Source organism: Panicum virgatum, chromosome 7K, assembly GCF_016808335.1.
Source record: "Panicum virgatum strain AP13 chromosome 7K, P.virgatum_v5, whole genome shotgun sequence".
NCBI lineage: Eukaryota > Viridiplantae > Streptophyta > Magnoliopsida > Poales > Poaceae > Panicum > Panicum virgatum.
Window position 1 is genome coordinate 47,140,801 of NC_053142.1, and position 25,340 is coordinate 47,166,140.

The following is a 25,340-nucleotide window of genomic DNA, read 5'->3' on the forward strand; positions in this document are numbered from 1 at the left end:
AATCTGGTCAAACTTAAAATTGTTTGACTTCTCGAAAAGCGAGATTTACATCTTTTTAGTACGGAGGGAGTACGGCAAGGATATTGGCCTGTGCAGTACCACCAACCACCGCTCATACGCATCCTTATCATACGAGGTCGCTCGTGAACGTATGGACCGGACACAGAACCCTGTGGCGTTCTGGATGCAAGTTTCGTTGTGTGCCCAGCAGATCAAACAGCAGATTATGGAATGTCACAGAAGCATGACCTGGCCTGTTTTCTGGTCATCGATCTGGCATTCTCAAATGTACCATCCCTCTCCCTATTCATCCATGCACAATCATTTTCTACATTCTGACAGAAAAGTGGTGGCCCATTGGCCCGGAACTGAAAATCTGAAGTTAGTTAATATTCAGAAAAGTGGCTCACCTGCTTTTCTGGCTATTTTTTTGATCCGTTTGCACTTTGCAGTCGCACCTGTCATTTCTTGATGCTAAATTGTCTGTGCTATTGTGCCCTATCTCCTGATCTCCTCATCAATCCGAACAGATAGTGTTTCAGTCAGTTTCGTCCACGAGACAGGGCCTTACTCTGAATGCAGATTTTGACACCGTAGTTTGTTAGCTTGCCAGCTCTCTGCACATGTGCCGTATCTCTTGATCTCCTCATCCAAAGATTATCAAATTGGACGACTTGCTTTGATTCTGAAACTTTCCTTTTGCTGGCCAGTCAGTCAGTGATAGCAGCCATTCTCAACTCTTCAAAAATCTGAACAATTCCGTGAACCATTTCCCTGTCCTTTTTAGTTGGAAAAAGTCTATTTTTGACCATCCAACTCTAGCCTCGGTTTGGTTTTGGCCATCGAACTTCAAAACCGGGTATCTTTAGCCATCCAATTATCAAAACCATTCAAATTTGACCATCCGGCTGTTTTAGTGGGTGGTTTTAATTTTTTTATTTATAATTAAGTCCTTAGATCTTAAAATGATTATTACTTTTTGCCCGTACCTCCGATTTAGGTCATTGCAGCGGTCACGCATTTGTAACGGTGAGCTTTATCGTTTAAAATGTTCTTTATATTATTTTATCACTATTTATTATGTTATTCTTATGTTGTATAAAAACAACAATATAAAAAAAGTAAAACAAACAATTACAAAATAATATGAACAACATTTTAAAAGATAAAGCTCATTGTTACGAAGGCATGGCCACATGAATCACTTAAATTGGAGATATGAGGAAAAAATAGTAATCATTTTAAGATACGAAGGCATTGCCACAAGAATCATTTAAATCGGAGATACGAGAAAAAATAGTAATCATTTTAAGATCCAAGGACACTTAAAATGATTACTATTTTTTCCTCATATCTCCAATTTAAGTGATTCATGTGGTCATGTATTCATAACAATGAGCTTTATCTTTTAAAATGTTGTTCATATTATTTTGTAATTGTTTGTTTTACTTTTCTTATATTGTTGTTTTTACACAATAATATAAGAATAATATAACAAATAGTGATAAAATAGTATGAAGAACATTTTAAAAGATAAAGCTCACCGTTACGAATGTGTGACCGCAAAAATGACTTAAATCGGACGTACGGGCAAAAAGTAATAATCATTTTAAGATCTAAGGACTTAATTATAAATAAAAAAATTAAAACCACCTACCAAAACAGCCCGATGGTCAAATTTAAACGGTTTTGATAGTTGGATAGCCAAAGATATCCGGTTTTCGAGTTCGATGGCCAAAACCAAACTGAGGCCAGAATTGGATTGTCAAAAATGGACTTTTTCCTTTTTAGTTAGTATATATACTGGCTATGATGAGCAAAGTGGAACCCTCTCTTCTGTTCAAAATCTCAGATCATGGGAATTGTTATTTTGAAGAAGTCAAATCTTGACGGTAGAACTAAGTTAATTTGTGTGATTGGTGAATCACCAAAGTACCTACAGAAAGAGACAGGATTAAAAGTACATACAGAAATAAAAGGGAACTAATGCGTGGTACAGTACTTCAAGACGACATGTCGGCCGATCATTTGTGCTAATCATAGCTTCAATCTAACTCGAAAGAGACAGGATTAAAGAATGATGCGCTCTATCTTTCCAATGATGCGCTCCTGAAAGTGGTAACCTGATAGGCTTTCACTTTCACAAGCGATTTTAGTGGATGCATTTTTGCAGGCGCACTAATTCAGAAGTTTAGTGCATGCAATCTTTCTGATGGAGACATTCAGAATCAGTCGGCTTAAATCACAAGTAGAATTTCTGTTAAGGCTTATGACACAGCAAATTGCAACATGCCGGTGCTGCGACCATAAGCCTAAATTTATGATCCCAGAAACCCTTACCGTACAGATAATATGAATCCTCACACTTGTTCCTAGAACAGTCTGTCTGATTCCCTGATAATTGAGCAACAGGAACAGAATATTGCAACACAAAGTCAGCATGTTTTAGGCTTATGGTAGTACAGTGGTAATGCTCCACCTTTGTCTCAACTAGGTCGCAAGTTCGATTCCCTGGGAGCACAAGTTTCTATCAATGTGCCTGAACCTTGAACTTATTTCTTTCGGGTTTCATCTCTAGTCTACCCCAACTTGCTTGGGAAAAAAGGCTATGTTGTTGTTGTTGTTGTTGTTGTTGTAAAGTCAGCATGTTTTAAGAAGCAATATATCGCTCAAAATCCATGGATCTCACAAGACATAAGATGTGAAAGCACTACCCCAGAATGTGACAACGGTGATGAAATATAGCCATCTAGTTTGTGTTTTATCTAAATTTGCTGTTCTAGAGCTACAGTATACAAAGAGATATTAGTAGTATCATGATTCATGTACCCACATTCTATACATTTCCCTAGGAACTACCAAGCAACTAGTGCTGGAGCTCATTCCATCCTACGAACAAGTGATTAGACCTCCAATGACAATGCCACTGGAATTGTGGGCTTCCCGTTCTACAGCTTCGACCACAGCTTCATAAAGCTTTGTCCACGAGCAACCATCACCTGTCTCAACCACATCCCAAAATGTCAAATTGGGGCTGGGCGGGCATGTGGCGACTACCATGTCAGCAATACTGCCAACATTTGCGACTGATCGCGGGAAGTCCAATGCCAAGTTGTCGACTTTGTGTTGGTAGATTTTCCCATTCCGGTCAACCTTGTACCTCGATGTGCCACTGAAGCAGCCATATGATTCCCATGGGACACGGGGGGTGCCCCACAGCTCCCACCGGACAACTATTGAGTTCTCTGTCAGTTGCCAAATGCGTGATACGTCGAGCCCAATTTCTCTGAATAGTAGGCGGCCATGGAACCTAAGTGCCCAGAATATAGTCTTGTAGTTGTCAATTCCATGGAAAGTGTTCAGTGGGTCGACAAACGTGATGTCTTCACTGCAATTGATGTAGAAATATTTTGAATCTCCATTATTAAATGAATAAGCACATAAAAGCATGCCTGCAACTAAGTTTGCAAGAACAGCAATTTATGCAGGCCTGGAATTCTTGTCAGACATAAGTAATAAACTGGTTGTTGATCTATTGATTTCAATTCTCATTATTGCATACGGCAAATTATCAGTTCTGAAAGGCTAGTACCATAACAGGCATCCTCCACTTATAGAACGATGACTGGCATCACTGAGAAATCGCCATTATTTTTTATGATTGGCCCTTATGCAAGCACAGAGTGACCATTGGCCGCTCAATTTCTATGTTTGACCTTAATCCGCTAGAAATACCAGGCTATAGTTAGCAGAAGGAATTTCTCAATGATCAATAATCACCAAACTTAGAAATCCACTTCATACTACAGATATATTGATCGATTGTCAAAGGTCTAATCCAAAATTAACCGAAATTGCAACACTTAAGGGGAAAAAAACGCCTCTTCTTACTCACCGATAGATATCGTAGTTGGGTTCCCGGACGAAGACGTCGGGCAGGTCGTCTCGCAGCGTTCGCACCGCCGTCCCAAGATTGAGGTAAAAATCCGACCTTTGCGGGTCCCCGCCGCCCTTGCCCCGGTTCTTGGTCGCCGTGGACTTGGCCGACGGGATGGCGGCTTGCTGCGAGGCGCTGAGCAGGAGCAGGAGACTGAGGTGGCCCGGGGCTGCGGCCTGCGCCGCGCCGGACCCGGAGCCGTGGATCTTGCCGCCGCCGTGGCCTGGCAGGACGAGCTGGGGCTTGAGGAGGGGGCTCGGGGGCAACTTGCAGGACGGCGTGGTGAGCTTGGGAAGGAGGAACGCCATGGCTTCCTGCTTCTTGCTCGACAATTTTTCTGGTCTCCTCTGCTTCGTCTACGAGCCTCGGTGTCCCATGGAGAAGCTTCCAAATCCCACTGGGGCTGCGTTCTTGGGAGCTTGCGTTGTGTGTGTTGTAAAGAGGAGGGGGATTTGAGTGGCTCTGAAAGCTGCAGCAAGCCTGTGGGAGGAAAGATTGCAATTGTTGTGTCACTGGTCTCCGACGTGGGCTGTCTTTAGTCCCCTGAGAAACACTGTAGCGCTGGGAGAAAACCGCTGTAGCACTTTTCGTTTGTTTTGGTAGATATTGTTCTATCATGACTTAACTAGGCTCAAAAGATTCGTCTCGTAACGTACATCAAAACTATGCAATTAATTTTTTTATTTACCTACATTTAGTACTCCATACATGGATCATTTGCTACATTTAATGTTTCGATGTGATAGAGATGTGTTGGAAAGTTTGGTTTTTGTGGGGGGTTTTTGAGGGATCTAAACGGGGCCGTGGTGTAGTTGTCTGGTTTCTCTTTTCTTTTCCGTTCCCTTCTTACTAAGCTGTTCCAATTCATTGTTTCTTCTCTAAGAAATAGGTAGAGTACTGTTTTTTTTTCCAAATTAAGGTACTACCTACCAAAGCAAAATGCTAATACTCGGGTGCCGTCCAAACACTTGACGCATCAGATAGCCGGTGAGGAGAGTTAGTGCCATAGTAAGGACGAGGGGAAGCACGTCATGCCTACTTTGTTGGTTCCGTCGAGCAGGGATGATAGGAGAAGGACGATTAGGTAGAAGAAAATGCGGCCCAAAACATTCAAATTCAAGTAAGGTAGCCAAGCCTCTCCTAAATCTTAGTTTTGTGGCGGTGAAAATCTAGTTGGCTGTCCACTCGGTGCAGCTTTCATTCTATATTCCTTTTTCTTTGCGTTTGAAGTTTTTGATCTGCTAATTTTACTTCGATTCCCCGGTTGAAAAATTAATCTCTGCTATATAAGTTTCAAAAATGAAAAGGTTGAAATCTAGGTGGGAGGATAACTATGATCTTTTTGAAGCAAGATGAATCAAAGTGTCATGACATTGTAGTATTTAATGAACATGATATATGGTTCCTGTCCTTTTCACTTCATATGTCCCAAGCATGCTCCTTAAAAAAATGGCAAATTGGAATATGAATGTTACTGGGGCGATTAAATTGCTCGGTACCCCTATGGAAAAAAATGGGCTAGACATTGTCCTCTGCACAAATTAAGACCGACCTACCTTAATACACGACCCTTTTTAAACAAATATAATCAGACATATGTTGGTACAGTGCTGGACAGGAAATAAAGCACGCGTCATACTCCTGCTCGATATGCTTTTCTCAAGGCATCATCTGAAAGCAATTAATGTTCCCAACTCATCAGCAGAGAGAGAGAGAGCTTCACGGAACGGGGTTCTTCCTCTTTGTTCTCAGGTTCTGAACTGTCAAAGCAAAAGAGTTCCGGTGCAAGCACAGAAATGGAGCAGCGTGCTGTGCTTGTTTTCCACAGCATTACATGATGAATGCACATCAGCTTAACCGCTTACGGTAATCCCACACAACAATCCTTTTCTTCTTTGTTTAGCCCCAGAAAAAGTTAGACTAGACCATTCTACTTTTCTTCTGGTTCTCTAGTTGCAATTCACTGCGGGATGATGTATTATTGTAGTGAATTGCAACGACTAGACTGCTTCACCTTCATATGCCCATCATATGATCCAGGCCTGGCTGAGGAGCTCCTCCCATGCCTCCCCCGCCTGTCACATTGTGCAGCAGCTGTTGGAGCCAACGCCTTGTAGCTGGGTCATCCTGTGTTGGCAGTACGTCAATAGTTAGTATTTGTTTTGAGACATTTGACTTTGCAAACCATTTTGCTATGGTAGAGCGTGATGATGGATTGGTGATAACTGATGTAAGAGCGTGACTCACCCTAAGACAGTTATTAAATGTCCCATCTTTGAGCATATCAGGAAGGCAGCTTTGCAATGCAGCACAGGCCCTGAATTAAGAGGGGAAGTTAGAAAAACCACATCGTTTGGAGAAATGTGTAAAATAACACAAATGATAGCACAAACCTGGGATTATCTGACAGCCTGAGGTAACAACGAATGATGTGCTTCAGCAGCCTTGTGGAGGGCTGATCAGCAAGTGAAACAACCATGTTTGCCAAAACACTGCCTACAGCAAAGAAACGCTCAGCAGTGGCACAGATGTAGCGCAACCCAACATCATCTAGGAGAATCTTTTGGACGATGAAGGTTGCCACCTGCATATGCATACAACAAAGCCTTTCAATCTCAAGTAAGTCAGTGTAGGCTAGAGATGGAACACATCAAGACCACAAACAAAGATATAAAATAAAAGTAAAACTTAGTGATCTATGTTTTAATACAAGGAAAATTTTATAATTAGCATAACGTCACCTAAGAATAAACTACAAAAAACTTAGATATTAACCTAGATCTAAGATGTTAAACAAATGAAGAGGAACACATTCAAACACAATAGAAAAGCAGAAATACGCAAACCAGGACACCAATGATCTGTTGCTAGCCACTCGCATATGCATAGTTGGCTAAGGTAGTGATGGCAATAAAAACGTAGCTGAATAAGAGCTTGCATGGTCCATGGGACATATTTCAGCCTTAAATTTAGCACTAAATTCCACCACCAAAAGAAGCTCAGCCCCCCCCCCCCCCCAAGCTCACATCCACATAAAAGGAGGGGGGATGCTGCAAATGTGACAGAACAGTAGATTCAAGCGATAGGGCAGTCGCTGAATGGCCAGTTCCGTGTACAATTCACCTTTTAAGTTTTTGAATTTAAAGCAGCTAGGCTTACCAGAGAGAACACTGGTACAGGACAAGAAGATTCTAGAGATAACTTATAGCAGCGAAGTAGTGCATAAACTTCAGACGACAGAACACATACCAAAACGTTTCACACCTTTGCCAGAGCTAAGCAGAAGAAATAAATGCTGATATTCAAACAAGAATTGAGTTGGCTAGCTACATACAGTTTTTGACAGCTCACTGCCCATCTCCATGGTTCGTAAGCACAGAGGAATTATTTCAGTTTGCAGCAAAAAACTGATGACTTCAGTATCATCAACCTGCATTATCACAAAAAAGAAGAACATTCTCATTAATGAATTGGTTACTTTTAGAGAAAGCAAGGATTTACTATATAACTATGTATTTTAGCAAAATGAAGGGAACTTCCTGATATGTAGTAATATATTGTTATTTATGCATCATACATTGACAACACAAAAACACCTCAATGGTCAATGATACAAATAACAAAGATGCCAGTACTTGTGATTCGTCTCAGGTTAGTGCTGATGTTATACTGTGCATTATACTGTGCTAATTACATAACAGCTTAAGAGAACTACATGAATCTTCACTGATGAGATCTGTTTATCATATAGCATGCACAATGTGCCTATCTAATGCTGGAGGCAGAGTCGTTATAATGGATTCGCTAGTTCAGGTTAACTTCCAAGCACAAATTACCTTGACAAGAGCACCAATGACACCCAGGCTAGTAAGCCTCAAGTACTCAAAAGGTCTTGTTTTGCTGGTAGTATTCAGAAACGGGTACAGGTACAGCGGAATATGAGCTGAAATGAATATAGTTTTTTTCATCAACAGGGAGACAGAGGATAGGACTAATAATCGACATTATCAGTTCATTCAAACAACGTTGTGCAAGGGCATGACTTGTTACCATTTAAGAAAAGGATCCTGGTCTCAGGATGCGATGCGACACACTGCAATAGTCAATGAAGTTGAAAAATAGTTAAACAACACAGTTATTCCATAATTCTAATGTGCTCCCTCTACAGTATCAGCAATCAGCAACCAAAAAATTTGAGCTACAATCCCCTTAGTTGGAAAAAGCTTACCTGCAGAAGTGCAAGAGCATTGCAAACTCGGTTTGATGCACCAGGTGATAGTGTTGGAGGTGAAAGTGAAGGGTAGATAGACACGATCTCCTGTATAGGTTTCCAGGTTATGAAGCAGAACATGTTAAACCAGAAGTTCCACTACCAGGAAAAAAAATTAATATGACCACAAATGCCATGCTGATTTCTAAGAAAAACACTGACTTAGCACAATAAGAGATTCACTGCAGGGACACAACAAAAGGTGTAAAGTATCCTCACACATAGCTTTCAGTCCTTTGTGTGTATACAAGCATTCAAATTTTTTTCTATTAACAGGCCAGAAACATACCTGGAGTAGCGCAGCAATTGTGCCAAATGAGTGCCACAGCAGCGGGGCAAGATCTTGAAATATCTCTCTTTTCTGAAAAAAGGTACATTTAGATACTAAGCAGTTTTCTCTTGCAAATGCTATTTCATATTAACAACTGAACTTACAAATCTACGATCATTCAATTTCAGATCATCTAAGAACTCATTCACTAGAAATGGATCCTAGCTCAACTAGTTAATACTGATAACAAAAAGATACTACAAATTTGAAGGCACTTATTTGGGCATCCATTCATAGCCAGAAACCAAACTAATAATTTTGCAATAGCAACACAAGATTTAGGAAAGTATGCAGAAGCTAATAAAATCGAACCCATTCTACAAATAAATAAATGTGCCTTGTAACGGAAATCTCGAATCACCGCTGGCCACGATACTTCTTACAAGCTGAGGCCTTGATCACAATTCAAGAATTCTAGCTAAAGTTGAAGCTTTTGAATCAAGAGAAAAACAATCAGAAAATAATCAATGCATAGAGTAATTCTTACACCAAACCACCAAAATAAACTAGGTTACTCATCAATACGACAAAACCTCATAACGTAACGAGGGCGACAAAAGTGCATAACATCACAACGGCTGCATAACGTCATCCCTGAGTCAGACATACACGTGTTGGATAACAAGTGGAATCTGGCATGTCCAAAAATGTTTTGACAAGTCAGACACCTGCATCTGAGTATGACTCCAGCCTCACCCGTAACGGATTAACACTAAGTGCGGCAGTTACTCGGACACCCATATCCTGCAAACATTGGCCGATTCGGACAGCCATACACATGTAGGATACTGAGTGGTATTTGGCAATGTCCAAAAAATGTTTTACCAAGTTGGATGCCTGCACCTGAGTATGACTCCACCCCACAAATGTAACGGAGTAACACTAAGGCCAGCGGTTACTCAGACACCCATGTCCTGAAAACCTTGGGTGATTCGGACAGCCGTACGCATGGAGGATACTGAGTGGTGTTTGGCAATGTCCAAAAATGTTTTGCCAAGTCGGACACCTATACCTGAATATGACTCCAGCCCTCACCTGTAATGGAGTAGCACTAAGTGCGCAGTTACTCGGACACCCATGTCCTGAAAAACTTGTCCGATTCAGACCATAATCACTGGGAACGTGGAACGCCCCTTCCGGGAACGACGTTCCAGGGACGGGAACAAGGGAACATTTTTGTCCCCAGTGTAAAAATCCATCCCAAGTGTCATTCCTGTTCCCCGTTCCCGTCATCCTGGGAACTTGGTGACTATAATTCAGACAGCTGTACGCGTGTCGGATACAGAGTGGTATTTGGCAATGTCCAAAAAATGGTTTTGCCACGTCGGACACCTGCACCGGAAGCATGGCTCAACCCCGCACCCATGATGGAGTAACACTAACGGCGACAGTTACAAGGACACCCGTGTACTAAAAGCCTCGGCTGATTCAGACAGCCAAGTGTGTCGGATTCCAAGTGATATTTGGCAATGTTCAAAAAGGATTTGCCAAGTCGGATACTTGCACCTGAGCATAAGTGATATTCCACCCTGCGCAAGCATAAGTCACAAGAACAAACCGAATTCCACAAAATTCCATCAACAATCAACCAGAGAAAATTCCCACACAAATCTAACTGATAAGGTAGAGATCACTATGCACAAATCATTCCCCACGAGGGGGCGCTACAAGAGCTGCGGAGGGAACCTTGGAGAGCTCAAGCAGCGCGTTCTCGCGCAGTTCAGGGTCGCAGAGTTCCAGCACCAGCTGCTCCGCCGACGCCATCTTCTTATCCTTGGCCGCCTGGCCCAGGGCGGGGCCGCTGCTGCTCCCAGCCACCGGCGAGGGAGATGGCGGCGAGGCCCCGGCGAACGAGGGGGGAATGGCGAGGGAAGGCTGCAGGTTCGCCATCTCACCTCCAACTGCACCGCCGCAACGAAACATCGATCACCACGAATTGTTCACAAATCTCCAGCACAAAACGAATCGGGGGGCAGCGAATCGATCGAATCGAACACACAACTCACCTTATCCGAGGAACCGATCGAATTTCAGGTGGATCTTCACTCCGCCAGACTCGCCTCCAGCCTTCGGCGGCTTACCGGCGCGGAAGCCGAGGCTGCTCCAACCCGAAATGGACGCCGAAACCAGTCCCACCACGGGCGACGTGCGGCGCCACTCCAGCAAACCCTACGGCGGTCAGCACGCTACGGGCGCATCGGGCAGGCGAAGGAGGAGGATGAGGCGACGAACGACGGCGAGCCGGCGATAAATATGCAGGAGACGGAGGGGAGGGGAACGGGAGGCGGAGTGGGCGGAGTGTGAGACGCAGACGACAAGGCAGGCCGAGCAGATCTCTCGTGGCCTTTGGCTGCCCAACGGACGGCCCGGATTAGACGGTTGGTGGGATCGGACAGTGCAGCGGGGGCGCAGGGTCTGAAACTGGCTCCACTCCCAGAGGTGGCGTCACTGCGGACGGACGCTGTAGTAACTGAAAATTAGCGGGCCGGGCCAGTATGATGGGCCGTGAAAGCATTGGGCCGAGCTACACACTCTGATGTGGGTGTTGGTGGAAAATACAATAAGCTAAGGGGGCTCGTAGCGCAAGAATGCAGGGGTGCTTCTGCAAATTCCGAGCCAACCCCGCTCCGCTATAAGAGTGCTCCCTAGGGTTTCCGCCGCGCCGCCACCTCCTTCCGAGTCTCAGCTCCGCACTCCCCCCCCCCCCCCCGCGCGCCGCCGCCGCCTCGCCGCTCGCCGCCCGCCGCGCAGCCATGGCGGAACAGGTAACGCTCCTCCCGCGCTTCTTCCCGTGTTCTCCTCTGCTTCGCCGCTCGACGCCACTCGCTCGGGCCAGTTCGATATGCGGCGCGCGTTCGCGTGGATAGGTTGCCTCGCCCCTGATCTGTGGTGCCTTGTACCGGTGCCTGCGGCTGCTGGCGTGCTTGGTTTGCCGCGATCTATCGATTCGATGTTATCGGTCCACCGCAAGTTTGCATATTTGTTGCATTTTTATCGGCGTGTGGGTGTTTGTGTATGGGTAGAGTCTGTTAGTAGTAAACTAGTGATGCGATCCTTAATCAGGTCTACTGTTCCCCGCGGATTTGTAGTTTAAAGCCACAATAACTTGATGAGTTTTCGGGATTTGGGTTGGACTAGATGCTGTAGGTTTTGTACTGGCACTCGAAAGCATCACTTACATTTCGTAATGTTAGCGCTGCTGGTTAGTAGTTAAGAGGGACTTAGTTATTTCAGATCATAACGATTACTGTATTAGTTAGGGATGTTGCAAATTTATTCCTGTGTATTTAAGTAGTTTCCAGCAGGTTGCCTCATAGTTCTAATGTTTTGCATCTGCCCATTTTCCAGACTGAGAAGGCTTTCCTCAAGCAGCCTAAGGTATTCCTTAGGTGAGCGCCTATTGCCTCTTCCATGCTTTCTATTCTGTGAGCTACATACATTTCTTAACTGAAATTTTCTGCTTAAATGTAGCACAAAGAAATCTGCCAAGGGTAAGAAGCCAGGCAAGGGAGGCAGCCGCTTCTGGAAGAGCATTGGCCTGGGCTTCAAGACCCCCAGGGAAGCAATTGAAGGTATAGTGAGTTCTCTCTATCTTCAAATTCCTTGTGTTTTTAAGGTGGCCATTGGAAGAATTGCAGCGCTATGTACTTAATTTGGTAGTATAGCTCCAATTTCATTTGCTAATCTGGAAATCAACATTTGGTCATGATTCCAAGTTCCAAGTACTAAACGTACCTGAATAATTTATTGTTATCTGAGATAATGAAGGATAAGAGGCGGCCTCCATAGTGTCCCATCTGTTTTAAATGGTTTTCTATTGCCATCTAGCTCCAAATTTCGTTTGCTAATTTGGAAGACAATGAGGCCATAATACCCAGTACTATCAAGGCCCACGAAAATAATGCATTGATGGGTTTGCAATATATTTCTTTCAAGTGTTAACAGATTTTTAATTTCTATTCTCATACAGGGACCTACATTGACAAGAAGTGCCCATTCACTGGAACTGTTTCCATCAGAGGCAGGATTATTGCTGGAACATGCCATAGTGCAAAGATGAACAGAACCATCATTGTTCGCAGGAACTACCTCCACTTCGTTAAGAAATATCAGAGGTAAGTGAACTGTTTGTGGAGCCTAGACTCATGTTCTCTTCCAAGTGAAATTTGATGTTTTCAAGAAATGATGTAACTTTACACCTTGCAGGTACGAGAAGAGGCACTCCAACATTCCTGCTCACATCTCCCCGTGCTTCCGTGTCAAGGAAGGTGACTATGTCATCATCGGCCAGTGCAGGTAATACTTGTGATCTCAGAACTTGGTACATCACCTTTGATGGCCATCTTGCTTGGTTTGTTGAGCTTTATTTAGGGTTTGGGGTTCCAACATTTATTGATGAAATACAACACCATGTCTAGTTTTCCAGTCCACTGTATAGCCTGCCAAGGTAATATTGTTCATTGCTGAAGTGTTGTTTCTGAACTGTGAACAGGCCCCTCTCCAAAACTGTGAGGTTCAACGTGGTGAAAGTCATCCCAGCTGGATCCACTGGTGGCAGTGGCGGGAAGAAGGCCTTCACCGCAGCCTGAGCTTTAGACTGTTCCATGAGTAGTCTATAGAATGGTGTTTTTTTGCTAAAAAATCCTGCTAGGCTGGTGTTTTCAACTATGGTTTGGAGATTGTTCGCTGTCTGAATGGAGTCTCATCACCAGAACATGTTACTCTTTATGGAATCCTCTCGTGCAAAGTTTTGTTATGATCTGTATTGTTTCCCCTCTGCTGCTGTGGCTTTGGTGCAATGCTTTTCCCAGCATATCCCAGTCATCGTTCAAGATAGTTCATTGTTCAAGATAATCGAACGTAATTTCCTCTCTGCTCCATTGCATTAAGCAGAGGCCTCGTAGCGAGCCTGGTGGACGCTGCCGGGGTTGAGCTTCATTAAGCAGCTGTGGCAGATTTGTTGTATATTACGCTCAGTTTGAGAGAGTTGAGTGCGTGAGGGCATCTGTTCGTGTTGTGCAAGATAATGCTAATGCCATTCGTACGCATTGTGCAAATTGCTGATCAGCCTGTGAAATGTATACGGTCGTCCTGTTTTGAACAGGGACTATGATCAGCAGGTCCCTGGCCATGAGCTGGCGCTACAAAAAGTATGCGGGGGAAAACTCGCGATGAGTTCGAAATCCAAGGGCTACGTTACACAACACACAAAACATACAAGTGTACAACAACCTGGCCATCCACATCAATCCTTTGCATTCGGCTTTTGCTGTCATGAACAGCCCTATCTAAAATGATATCTCGCTCGGCGCATGGAATGTTCGCCCACGGCATATGGCTTCCAGGTTCTCCCCAGCGTAGGAGGAAAGTGGAGAAACTTCAACGCCTATGAGCCAAAAGCAATGGTGCATCAATGTGAGAAATGGTCAGTGAAATAAATTATTTTGGGGAATTTTGAAAGCTCCTGCTAAGTTTCTGAATATGGGAACCGAGAGAAAAATTACCTGTCATATACAAGGGCACAGAATGCGTCAAGAAGCCGCCTGCAGCAACAACCCATCTGCTATGGAGACGGAGCAGCATGAGTTTCGCGCTATCAGGAGTGTCATATGTTGCGCCGTTGGCATTCTTTACTGGTGCAAATTCCTCTTCCCGCAAGACCTGGAAATATTCAGAAATATGCTGGTAACTGTTTGCTGCTCTCAAGAGACCGCATCAATAGAAACATGTAACCTATTATTACTAGTTGAAATTCAAACCTCAAAAAGTGCTGTGGATGGGGAGTAAGTGAAAGCATCGAATATAAACTGTTCAAGCTTCAGGCCCGTTGTATACCCATGGATGGAAGGAATCTTCTTCTCAGCTAGATGATATCTGGCCACAAAATTTTACAAATATCAGGTTCTACATTGCGATATAATCTACAGTCAGACTTGTTGATTGCCAGGTAAAATTATTTCCCATCGCATGTCTTACAGTAAAAATCACAATGCAGAACTCTATAAAATATCTTGTGCTACTTCAAGTCTGTCACTCATTAATGGGTTTAAAATCCATATTTGCAACTAGATAACTAATGTGGTTTTCTACTCTGTTATTGACAGAAGGTTTCTGAAATTTGTTAAGGAGGCAAACTAGAGAATACTCACACACTGTCCTTTTCAAGGCTGTTTGCCACTTGGTTCAAAAAGTCCAAAGTGAACATATGCAGGCAGATCTACAAGAGGAAGAAAGAGAAAATATGTTGTTATGCTTATGCTTTAGATGGAGGAAGGATGGAAGGGGAGCAAGGAGCAAAGAATATAATCATACATTGCTCCAACAATAACGGAGGCGCCCTGTTGATTGATTAATTTCAGTAGTCATAGCTGCATCCATTTCACTGTACTCAACTACAGAGAGAGGTCCACCGCGACCTCGTTGAACGAATACCCCAACATTCTCTTGTGGATAGGCCTGTTGAGTATTCAATTGACTATCAATGAGGCATATTGCTATGATAAATGGCAGCCCACCAGTCAATGAAGCATGAGAAGTACTGGACTGTACCTTCCTAACCACTTTAGCTGCAGAGGATACACCTTTGTCAATGAAGTACCCTAGGAATGTCGGATCTGCAACACGAACCTATAAACTTGTCTTTAGTAAGAAAAAGAAAAAGAAAACAAAACAGAAGGATCTCTCTCAAAATGAACATGCTCACCAGTGCATTGTCAACTCCATAGCAATCTACATATTTCACACCTCGTGCAGCCATATCTTCCATCAACTTTTTGGACTTCAAAGCTGTGAGATGTTATGATAGTCAAACTAAGCATCTTAAAGGATTAGTTAGTAAATGATATGATTGGTTTTGCAGTTTTATGGGGATTACCAGCATATACTCCACCATTGCCATCAGGAGCCTTCGCTACCTAGTTTCCAGCATAGCATGGACAACAAGAATGTCACAACTTAGCATTGGAAAATACTCAGTATCAAGACAATTTTGTAAAATGAAAAATTTTAAATCAGCAATTGCACTCCACGAGCAAACTCATAAATCAAATAGCAAACACGAAAATCTGTGACTCCTGGCTGTAGTGTACAAGGTCAAAAGAAAGTAGAAGCAGAAGAATATTGTACCCTATATGGTGTCTCCATAATAAATCTACCATCAGCCGAAACACATGGAAGTGTGCCTTGTTGGAAAAATGTCACCTGCCAAGAAAAGGTTTAAGCCTAATCGTGAAACAAACCTCTTACTTTGAATTTGAGGTCTGCATTTGCTTGAAAGCATTGGAATAGCACAGCCGAAAAAAATAGTAGCTCTTACTTGATCAGCGTCTAAGCCAAAATATCTACGGGTTTCAAAGAATTTGCGAGTGGCAGCATCCGTAAAGGGGCTTGTCATTATATACCAGTGGATCGGCACAGTGTTACTTGGACCTGCAAGTTATTATCAATTTGAGGGTGACAGTCTGAAGCAAAGAACAGATAAGTAACTTGAAACTAGGTGCAGTAGAAGTTATTACTTTCACTAGATTGAGCAGCCAGCTTTTGAACGCACAAAATCCGTTCAGCTTGGAGTTGGAAAAGTGACTTTCCAGATGGAAGCCCAACATCTGAGGCAAAAACACAAGTTAGGATCCATCAAACACGATGGGAGTTCAAATTATTAGGAAAAGGCCAATTACACCATAAAATGGATGAACAAAGGTGAGAAGTATACGATTTTTATGCTTTTGATAAAATTTCACAGCATAAATAGATATCATGGAGAATACATGGTCCCCATCGACCAAAAAATTATGTCATATGGAGCAAGAAATAATTAACTGCAGCAATAACATACATCTATATGGTTCCAAAATGGGAAAAGAAAACCCATACTACTGCACATGTTACATTTGTAGTAAGTAACAGACAAGGATTCAGGTTAAACCAACTTACTGAAACAACCCTTAGGATCTGAGCTTCCAAGTCGAGTGCCCTGTGCACAACATTAGAAGAAATACCATGAAGATATTATTTCCCAATTCAGTGCAGCAATAGATATGCCAGGCAATATCTAGGAGAAGACTTCCCAGAATTCAGAGTACCTGACCACCGGCTAAAAGGACAACGGCCAGCTTCCCCTCGGAGATGGCTTTCAGCCCCTTCTTCCACCATCTTTCTTTGTCCGCTGGAGACCTGTCCTCCACCTTGGAGACACTAGATTCTGGCACGGGCTCCACGGCCGGAAGCGGCATGCCTGTGATTAGGATGAACACCACATAAGTACATAACGGAGGATGCCATTTAACGATGCACGTGACGTAGCGTTCTACAATGGAGCAATGAATATTCGTCCACCTCTCACCTTGTGATCCAAGTGAGCGTCGAATGATCCGGTCGATCCTTGAAAGATCTATACTCTGCGGAAATACAGTAGACAGTATGAATTGGTAATTGTCAGAGTGGTAAGCTTAAAACCACCCAAAAATGATGCATATTGCTTCATGCTGATAGAACAAGAAATACAGTTTATGGAAAATTTGATGGCAACTGAAAATGTCCAAAAACACATATTGAAACTGCAGTAAAAACACCATATTTATCCACAAATCTTAGTTTAACTACTGAAAATCACTAAGTAAAATAATCATGACAAATTCCAGCTTAGAACGAAATGTATATGCAGAATTCCAGCTCTGGACCAAAGGCGCTGCGCGGAATTCCTACCCCCAGTATAAAAGATTTATGCACAAATGATCCTTAATAACTAGTAAAAAAAAAGTTTCATGCGCGTCCCTGACGAGCGGGGGAGGAAGAGTTCATCACCAACCAGAACTCAAAACAACAACCGAGTAGCAATTCCAACGCAAGAACAAACCTGGACACGAAATTCCAGGTAAAACCAAATCTTTCCCGTGGAAAGCGAAATCCTGGCCCCGGCACGGGCCAAACCACCGCGCATTGTTGCTTACCTCGATGTCCTGGACGAGGAGCTCCCGGTCCTCGGGCGAGAGATCGTCCCAGAGCGCGAAGGCGCCTTCCTGGTCGTAGTCCTTCATCCTCTCCAGCAGCGCCTGCGGCGGCGCGGCGCCCCACCTCCCCACGGGCCCCGGCGCCGACAAGCCCACCACCATCTCCTCCTTCATCTCGTCTCCTCTCTCCCCTCGCAGCGCACAAGCAAAGCAGCGGGAGCAGGTAGTGGGAGATGAGAGGGAGAAGGCGAGAAAGGCTGTGTTTAGTTAAAAAGGCCGTGTTTGGTTAGAAAAGCATGAAATTTTTTTCCACTTTTGACCACTAATTTAGAGTACTAAATAAAGTCTAATTACAAAACTACCTCTACAACCCTCGTGTAAATCGCGAGACGAATCTAATGAGTCATTTGACCGCGCGATTAGAGGATGGTTACTGTATCATCACTGTAGCAAATCATCAATTAATTACCGTCATTAGATTCGTCTCGAAAAGTTACACTCGTCCCTAAAAAGGTTTTGCAAATAGACTTTATTTAGTACTCCATGCATACGAGATTCTTTTTTCGGGAAACATGCACGGATTTTACCAAACACGGCCAAAATCTTTTTCTCCAAACTTCTCTCCTATCACATCAAACTTTTTGTCTCATGCATGGAGTACTGAATGTGGGTAAATAAAAAAAATTAATTGTATAGTTTTGATGTACGTTGCGAGACGAATCTTTTGAGCCTAGTTAGCCTATGGTAGTACAATATTTACCACAAACAAACAAAAATTACTATAGTATGCTACAGTATACGATGTGATTTTTTTTACTATCTTTTTGCGGATCTAAACACTGGCAAACAGAGATTAGAGAGAGGGGGGGATCTGTGATTGGGCAATGATACTGGTGGTTTGGCCAAAGATGCCAACTCGGACAACGGATTGTTCTCGGATCGCCGGTGGGTGGGCCGCCTGCGCGGCGCGTTTATATACCGCGCGTGATCCCTGTGCATGTATTAGCCTCACTCTCAGAGTCCCACCCCATACCTCTGGATTAATTTGGACGCGAGCTGATTACAGCGAATGCCGTTGGACAGTTCCTCCAACAAAAAATCTAATCCTGTCATCTCCTGTACGGATATGGTTATATATTGGTCATTGGTCAGGATTGTAAACCCTCCTTAAGTACCATCAGTTCCTCTTTCATTTTCTGCAGGTTCAGTTTGGCATTGCGGTGGATCTTCAGAAGGAGAATTATTCAGGCAATTCTGGCTTACAACTACAGTAAATTGTGCAGATTCAGCCAGCAAAATAGAAAGAAAACCTTTCTCGGCTGCAACCAGCCAATAATGGCCCCGTTTGGATGGCCTAAACTGACTGGGCTGGCTGTTTCGGTAAGCCAATCAGCCCAGCCACTTCATTCCAGCCGAACTGAGTGTTTTTCTTTTACACCAAATCAGTACCAGCATCTAGCCACCATCCAACCAATAATATTTTTCTCTTATAATTAGCACCAGACACAGGCAGCCGAACGGAGTATTTGTGCCTCCCGGAGCAATGACCAAGGATGGCTAAACGAAGAACATCCATCTCGTTACCAGTGCCTGCCCATTTCAGGGCCTTCTGTTTCTGGTTTCTTTATCAGTTAATCATATGATGCAGAGGATAAGGCTTCACCTACCTACCACCCAACCCACTGTCTGACTGACACTGAGGGTCATTAGAGGGCACCTAATCTGTGGCCTTTGTACTTCGTTTTTTTTTAAAAAAATCAGTGGCCTTTGTACTGACAGGAGATAGGAGTTGCAATAGCAATACATGCAGCAACATGGGACAGTGTCACCAATTCTGCAATTCACCATGCCGTCCTTGGACAGTTGCTCCAATGGTGGAGGCTGTTGGGATCCTCCCGACGCAGAACACCGCCGTGAACGGCGAACAGAGTGCCGCCGGTGAAGTCACCTTTCCGGGCAACTCCAGCCCCGGGCCTTGGTGCGAAATCGACACACCACACCTCCCTCGTACTCACCAAGCCGCTAGCCTCACGAATTGGACACCACGCAGAGCGAATTTGCGCTCTAACGCACGGCGCCGGACGCCGCTCTCCAATTCAACTCGGTAGCTTGATCACGGGGTTACAAGGAGACTATATAGCCCGGTGGACGCACGCACGACCCACCTACTGCCCTGGAACGCCGGCACGACCTCCTCTGCTCCGCCGCGACGCGCTCCTACGCGCTCGACGTGCTCCGGAGATACCGCGGTCAATGCGGGCGCTCTAACGACCCCAACAGCCTCCCTTCTACTCGCTCGGACGAGCTCGATCACCCCCCCCCCCACTCTTGACTCCACTCACGCCACGACGATCGCCGCACACGATCGCGTTCCGCTCGTCCCGGTGCGCACACACGGCCGGACCCGAACTCACACCCGCGCGCACACACACCCCCAGCCGCGAACACGATCGCGCTGGGTTTATTTCCAACATAGGCACGGAGCATGTGCAGGACAACACAACACTGCTTTGGCTTTCCGGCAGTTCTTTTTTCTAAGGGTCGGTTGGATCCATGCCACTCCAATTTCTTGAAATTGGATCTCATGTTGAAATCCATGTCATTGAGTGACATGATTTTCAACATGACACCCAATTTCACGGAGTTGTGGTGGCATGAATCGAATTTTCCCTTTTTCTAAAGCCTATCTTACTGGTTGCCACCTGACCTGATGAGATGGTCTGCAGGACACGGGCATGACTCCCTGACGCGTCGTCTGAAGGCTCCTCTTCATGGCCTGACCTACCTCTCCCAGTTGGGAGTTCCCATCAGTAAACTTGCATTCATGCTCGCCTCGCCCACGTCTGCATTTACATGGCTGTCTGCCAAGCGCCAGCAAACACAAAACTTCCATTCAAGGAGAACTATCGGTACCGTCGTACGTAGCTATTACACGCTACGGCTCGATGAGCCAGTTCGATCCGTGCGGTTTCTTTTTATTTATTTTCTTTTACAACAACAACAAAAACAACAATATAGTCTTTTTTTTTCCCAAACAAGTTGGAGTAGGCTAAAGATGAAACCCAAAAGAAATAAGTTCAAGGTTCAGTCACATTGATAGCTAGTCTCCAAGTGTTCCTATCCAAAGTTATCTCTTTAGAGATATTCCAATCCTTAAGGTCTCTTTTAACCGACTCATCCCACGTCAGTTTAGGTCTACCTCTACCCCTCTTTACATTATCGACCCACTCAAGAACCTCATTACGCACCGGCGCCTCAGGAGGCCTTCGTTGGACAAGTCCAAACCATCTCAGCCGATGCTGGGTAAGTTTCTCCTCAATTGGTGCCACCCCGACCCTATACCGAATAACTTCGTTCCGGACTCTATCCCTCCTTGTGTGCCCGCAAAACCACCACAACATCCGCATCTCTGCTACACTCAGTTGCTGAACATGTCGCCTTTTTGTAAGCCAACATTCAGCACCGTATAGCATCGCCGGACGAATTGCTGTCCTATAGAATTTGCCTTTTAGCTTTTGTGGCACCCTCTTGTCACAAATGATGCCAGAAGCTTGCCGCCATTTCAACCAGCCAGCTGAAATTCTATGCCTAACATCTTCATCAATGTCGTCATCTTTTTGTAGCACCGATCCTAAATACCGAAAAGTATCCTTCTGGACCAACACTTGTCCATCTAGACTAATGTCTCCCCCCTCATGCCTAGTCGCGCTGAAATCGCACATCATGTACTCGGTCTTGGTCCTACTAAGTCTGAACCCTTTCGACTCTAACGTGCGTCTCCACAGCTCTAACTTCCTATTAACTCCTGCTCTACTCTCGTCAACTAGCATCACATCATCAGCAAAGAGCATACACCAAGGGATCTCACCTTGTATATCCCTTGTGACCTCATCCATCACTAAAGCAAATAAATAAGGGCTCAATGCTGACCCCTGGTGTAGGCCTATGTTAATAGGAAAGTCAGTGGTGTTGCCATCACATGTCCGGACAAACGTCGTCGCATCCTTGTACATATCCTTAATGAGAGTAATGTACTTAGTTGGGACTTTATGCTTCTCCAAGGCCCACCACATGACATTTCTCGGTACTTTGTCATATGTCTTCTCAAGGTCAATGAAGACCATGTGCAAGTCCTTCTTCTGTTCCCAATATCTCTCCATCAATTGTCGTATTAAGAAAATCGCCTCCATGGTTGACCTTCCAGGCATGAACTCAAATTGGTTTTGGGTCACACTTGTCACTCTTCTTAGGCGATGCTCGATAACCCTCTCCCAAAGCTTCATCGTATGGCACATCAGCTTAATCCCACGGTAGTTAGTACAACTTTAAATATCACCCTTGTTTTTGAAGATAGGTACTAATATACTTCTCCTCCATTCTTCCGGCATCTTGTTTGACCGAAAAATGAGATTAAAAAGCTTAGTTAACCATACTATTACTCTATCTTCTAGGAATCTCCACACCTCAATGGGATACCATCAAGGCCCATCGATTTACCTCCCTTCATCCTCTTCAAAAGCCTCCTCGATCTCTACCTCCTGAATTCTCCTCACAAAACGTCTGTTGGTATCGTCAAAAGAGTCATCTAACTCAAGGGTAGAGCCCTCACTCTCCCCATTAAACAATTTGTCGAAGTACTCTCTCCATCTATCCATGATCTCCTCATCCTTCACTAGCAGTCGATCTGTCACATCCTTAATGCATTTGATTTGGTTGATGTCCCTTGTCTTCCGCTCGCGGATCCTAGCCATCCTATAAATGTCATTCTCCCCTTCTTTCGTGCCTAGCCGCTGATACAGGTCAAAGTTTTTTTTCTTCTTCTTTAAAAACGTTGAGATCTCCTCCTATGAAGAGTTTCTCGCTGGTAGGCACGGTACTAACCATGCTATCTAGATCTTCCCAGAACTGTATCTTGGTGCTCTCACTAAGGCCTACCTGAGGGACATAGGCACTGATCACATTTAAAACCGAATCTCCAACTACCAACCGGATTAGGATAATCCGATCGCCTTGCCTTCTAACCTCTACGACTCCATCCTTAGCCTCCTATCAATCAAGTTTTTTTTACAAATTTTCTCATGGTATCAAATTCAGCACAGTGAAGAAATTAAAGTAACCCCAGGAACATCCATTGAACATCTCAATGATCAAAACATGTTTATGATGTAACAGCTCAGTACATGGAACTGAAGAAAAGGTGCCGGCAGATCTAGCTGCAGCAGATCACCGACACCAATCTGCCGGATGATCAAAGGCTTCGCCGGTTTTTAGTTACAAAAATCAAAATTCTAAAAAAAAATTTCGGCACCTGGAGACTTAAATCTAGACGAAATAAAAAACGCATTATTTCCTGTCTCGCGATTTGTCAAAATCAAAATTCTAATTATTGATTAATCATGGATTAATTAACATCATTGGATTTGTCTCGCGATTTACAACCCATTTGTCCAAAAAGTTTTGTAAATAGACTTCATTTAGTACTTCAAATTGACAAGATTACCACGCAAAAAAATTTTACGTTTACATGTAAACTCAACTAAACAGGGCCTAGGTAATGTAATGGTAGCTTTTACAACTTCTCTTTTCACTGATCTTTTGTCGGTTGCCATTTCTAGGCTTATTTCCTCCACCTCTCTGAAAAAAAAAGAAAGTTACTTGCTTCTCACTCAACACCAACCCAGAATCCATGATGTGAAAACATGAACAAACACAAGTATGGATAGAAAGAAAGATGCAAGCTGACATACTACCTACATCTGCATAATGTGTGATTTTATTAGTTAGAGATCTCAAACAAACATATCTAACATCTTTTGGTTTGGGAGCATTCATTCGTTCATAGTTACCAACCGTATCAAAGTTATCAACCGATGGCCATGGTTTGGTGACATGTCACTAGTTCTCGAGCTTGCAGGCCATCACCAAGTGGCGAGAGCATTGCTGATCGGAAAGGTGCTACCTGTCTGTCACTGGACGGCGGATGAGATGAGATGCAGCCGCACTGGCGGGCACCAACCAGCCGGTAGTGTAGCAGACACGGCAAGATTTTCACATCACAGATCGTGCATGGGATCGGATCGGCCTGGGGAAAAAGAAGGCACTGAAATGTTCAGGCTTTGGCTTGTTGCTCTGCAGGCACGCGAGCATATATACCAGCAGAACCTCACGAGTCACGAGCCGTATGCTCCTGCATCTTTCTCACACGACTTCTGAAGAACGATACTGAAACTGCTAAATTTTTTCAGTACCATACTATCATTGATGCTCATCATTATTTGCAGTGTCATGGACCACAAAACGCCGGATTTGTCGGCCTTATCATTGCAGATTTCAGTAAAGCGTTTTGTTTTCTGGTGCTCCTAATCGGCTTTAGCGATTGCAATGTGCAGTAGGGCGTAGGATACAGTTGCCACTACTGTACTGACTCTGACTCGTGAACTCGTCGCTGTTCGTTTCGGTTCATTCATTTGTTCATAGGTCTGAAATCGCTGTCGTGCAAGGACCTATGGTTGCAACAAACTTGACCTCTGAACTAGAGAAGAGAACTTTGCCTGTTGTTGGTTAATTTGACACGATGTCCTGGTAGAATTCAGTTAGTATTTTTTTTTTAGATTACACAGTACAATTCAGACACTCACAACGCACGCACACTCACACCCCTATGAACACACGTACGTAAGCCCTACCCCTATGAGCATCTTCGAAGACTGAGCCGGCAAATCCTCGAGATTGACGAAGTCACCACAGGCGCCTCGCTGTCGACGGGAACGTCGCCTACCACTTAATGCACAATACCGTTAAATCCCAGGATATTCGCTCCCATGGGAAGTCGAACCCAGGACCTCAGGTGCTACCGAGGTTCTTATAACCACTAGGCTACAGGCCCTTTCACGAATTCGGTTAGTACCTTTTAGGAACACATGAAAAGGAATGCTTTGTGTGTAGATAGGCATGAACTTGGTCTCAACTCTCAACCACCTCTATCCATCCATGTTAGTCCTTTCAAGTCTAAAATTTTGTCTAGAAGCTAGTACAACGTGGAAATTTTCTTTGTCCAAATTGTCATGTTAAGTTCAACCTATATCTAATTACTTAAATAGAATCAGCTTTTTTACTTATTGGGTCTTTATTAGTTCTGATCGGTGTTCACTATTTAGTGCATTGTTTGGTTTCTCTTCTTGTGAAATTGCCAAATTGGGGACAAATTCTGCACGGCACAACAACAGTTTGTCATATCACACATAAAAAAAAACTCCTCACAAAATAAACCGATTTGCCAGTGTACCAGAAAACTTAAGAAAGCATTTTGGAAAGAAAAAAAACTTAGTAATGAGAATCATTTTTACAAATTGATATATATTAGCACGCATAACAAAAAAACAGAGTTTGCAAGAAAGAATAAATGTTTGGTGAAAATTGGATAGCTGACCTAGAGCAACTAACACAAAATGTCCAGCTGCTAGCAAAAGTATTTTGGCTTTGTAAGTACCTCACGTATTACTATACCATATCCAATAATATGCTTCTTGTTGGTTAGCCTTAGGACATTATTTTATCTTAATGCTGTGGGTTGGGCCAACATTATTTTTTCTGTTAAAAGTTGCATCTCATCATGAGACAGCATGGGATCAGATGGCAATGCCGAATCTTCAGCTTGTTATGGCATCTGCAGCCTCAGAATAACAAGCAATCATTGACTAACTTTCTATCTGCATACTCCATTTGGAGGCCCAATCAGAGCTTTGTTTGCACGAGCCGGGAACTTTTACAGATGATAAAGCCCACGGCCATCTGACAGATTGCATTATTTCAAGATCATCTCCCAAAGGTTTCTGGTACAAAAATAATTTAGAA

The 25,340-nt window shown here is 43.8% G+C and overlaps 4 protein-coding genes across 5 annotated transcripts; 1 reads left to right on the forward strand and 3 right to left on the reverse strand.

Annotated features, from left to right (window-relative positions):
- Positions 1–2,422: 2,422 nt before the first annotated feature.
- On the reverse strand, positions 2,423–4,426 carry LOC120641756. 2 transcript variants are annotated; one of them, XR_005662382.1, is made up of 3 exons: positions 3,896–4,426; positions 2,648–3,388; positions 2,423–2,442 (listed from the first exon to the last, which is right to left on the reverse strand). XR_005662382.1 is itself a non-coding variant. In XM_039917983.1 (2 exons), exons 1-2 carry the CDS (start codon positions 4,243–4,245, stop codon positions 2,890–2,892), a joined length of 849 nt encoding a protein of 282 aa, XP_039773917.1. In that variant the 5' UTR covers positions 4,246–4,426; the 3' UTR covers positions 2,647–2,889. The 2 variants fall into 2 exon arrangements, 1 of the variants encoding a protein (XP_039773917.1); XM_039917983.1 differs by lacking the exon at positions 2,423–2,442 and having other exon boundaries at positions 2,647–3,388.
- Positions 4,427–5,470: 1,044 nt separating this feature from the next.
- Positions 5,471–10,859, reverse strand: LOC120641758 (CCR4-NOT transcription complex subunit 9-like). The gene is made up of 10 exons (XM_039917985.1): positions 10,545–10,859; positions 10,225–10,439; positions 8,497–8,568; positions 8,166–8,255; positions 7,988–8,030; positions 7,774–7,880; positions 7,272–7,367; positions 6,331–6,521; positions 6,185–6,254; positions 5,471–6,064 (listed from the first exon to the last, which is right to left on the reverse strand). Exons 2-10 carry the CDS (start codon positions 10,426–10,428, stop codon positions 5,954–5,956), a joined length of 984 nt encoding a protein of 327 aa, XP_039773919.1. The 5' UTR covers positions 10,429–10,439; positions 10,545–10,859; the 3' UTR covers positions 5,471–5,953.
- A 358-nt stretch (positions 10,860–11,217) lies between these two features.
- Positions 11,218–13,311, forward strand: LOC120641759 (40S ribosomal protein S11). Its single transcript, XM_039917986.1, has 6 exons — positions 11,218–11,303; positions 11,887–11,927; positions 12,010–12,110; positions 12,509–12,653; positions 12,745–12,834; positions 13,031–13,311. The coding sequence occupies exons 1-6, from the start codon at positions 11,292–11,294 to the stop codon at positions 13,125–13,127; spliced, it is 486 nt and encodes a 161-aa protein (XP_039773920.1). The 5' UTR covers positions 11,218–11,291; the 3' UTR covers positions 13,128–13,311.
- A 275-nt stretch (positions 13,312–13,586) lies between these two features.
- On the reverse strand, positions 13,587–17,736 carry LOC120641757 (UDP-N-acetylglucosamine diphosphorylase 1-like). Its single transcript, XM_039917984.1, has 15 exons — positions 17,487–17,736; positions 16,880–16,934; positions 16,620–16,771; positions 16,471–16,510; positions 16,053–16,142; positions 15,854–15,966; positions 15,664–15,738; positions 15,413–15,452; positions 15,242–15,324; positions 15,088–15,165; positions 14,851–14,994; positions 14,688–14,755; positions 14,298–14,412; positions 14,043–14,199; positions 13,587–13,924 (listed from the first exon to the last, which is right to left on the reverse strand). The coding sequence occupies exons 1-15, from the start codon at positions 17,658–17,660 to the stop codon at positions 13,827–13,829; spliced, it is 1,482 nt and encodes a 493-aa protein (XP_039773918.1). The 5' UTR covers positions 17,661–17,736; the 3' UTR covers positions 13,587–13,826.
- Positions 17,737–25,340: the final 7,604 nt, after the last annotated feature.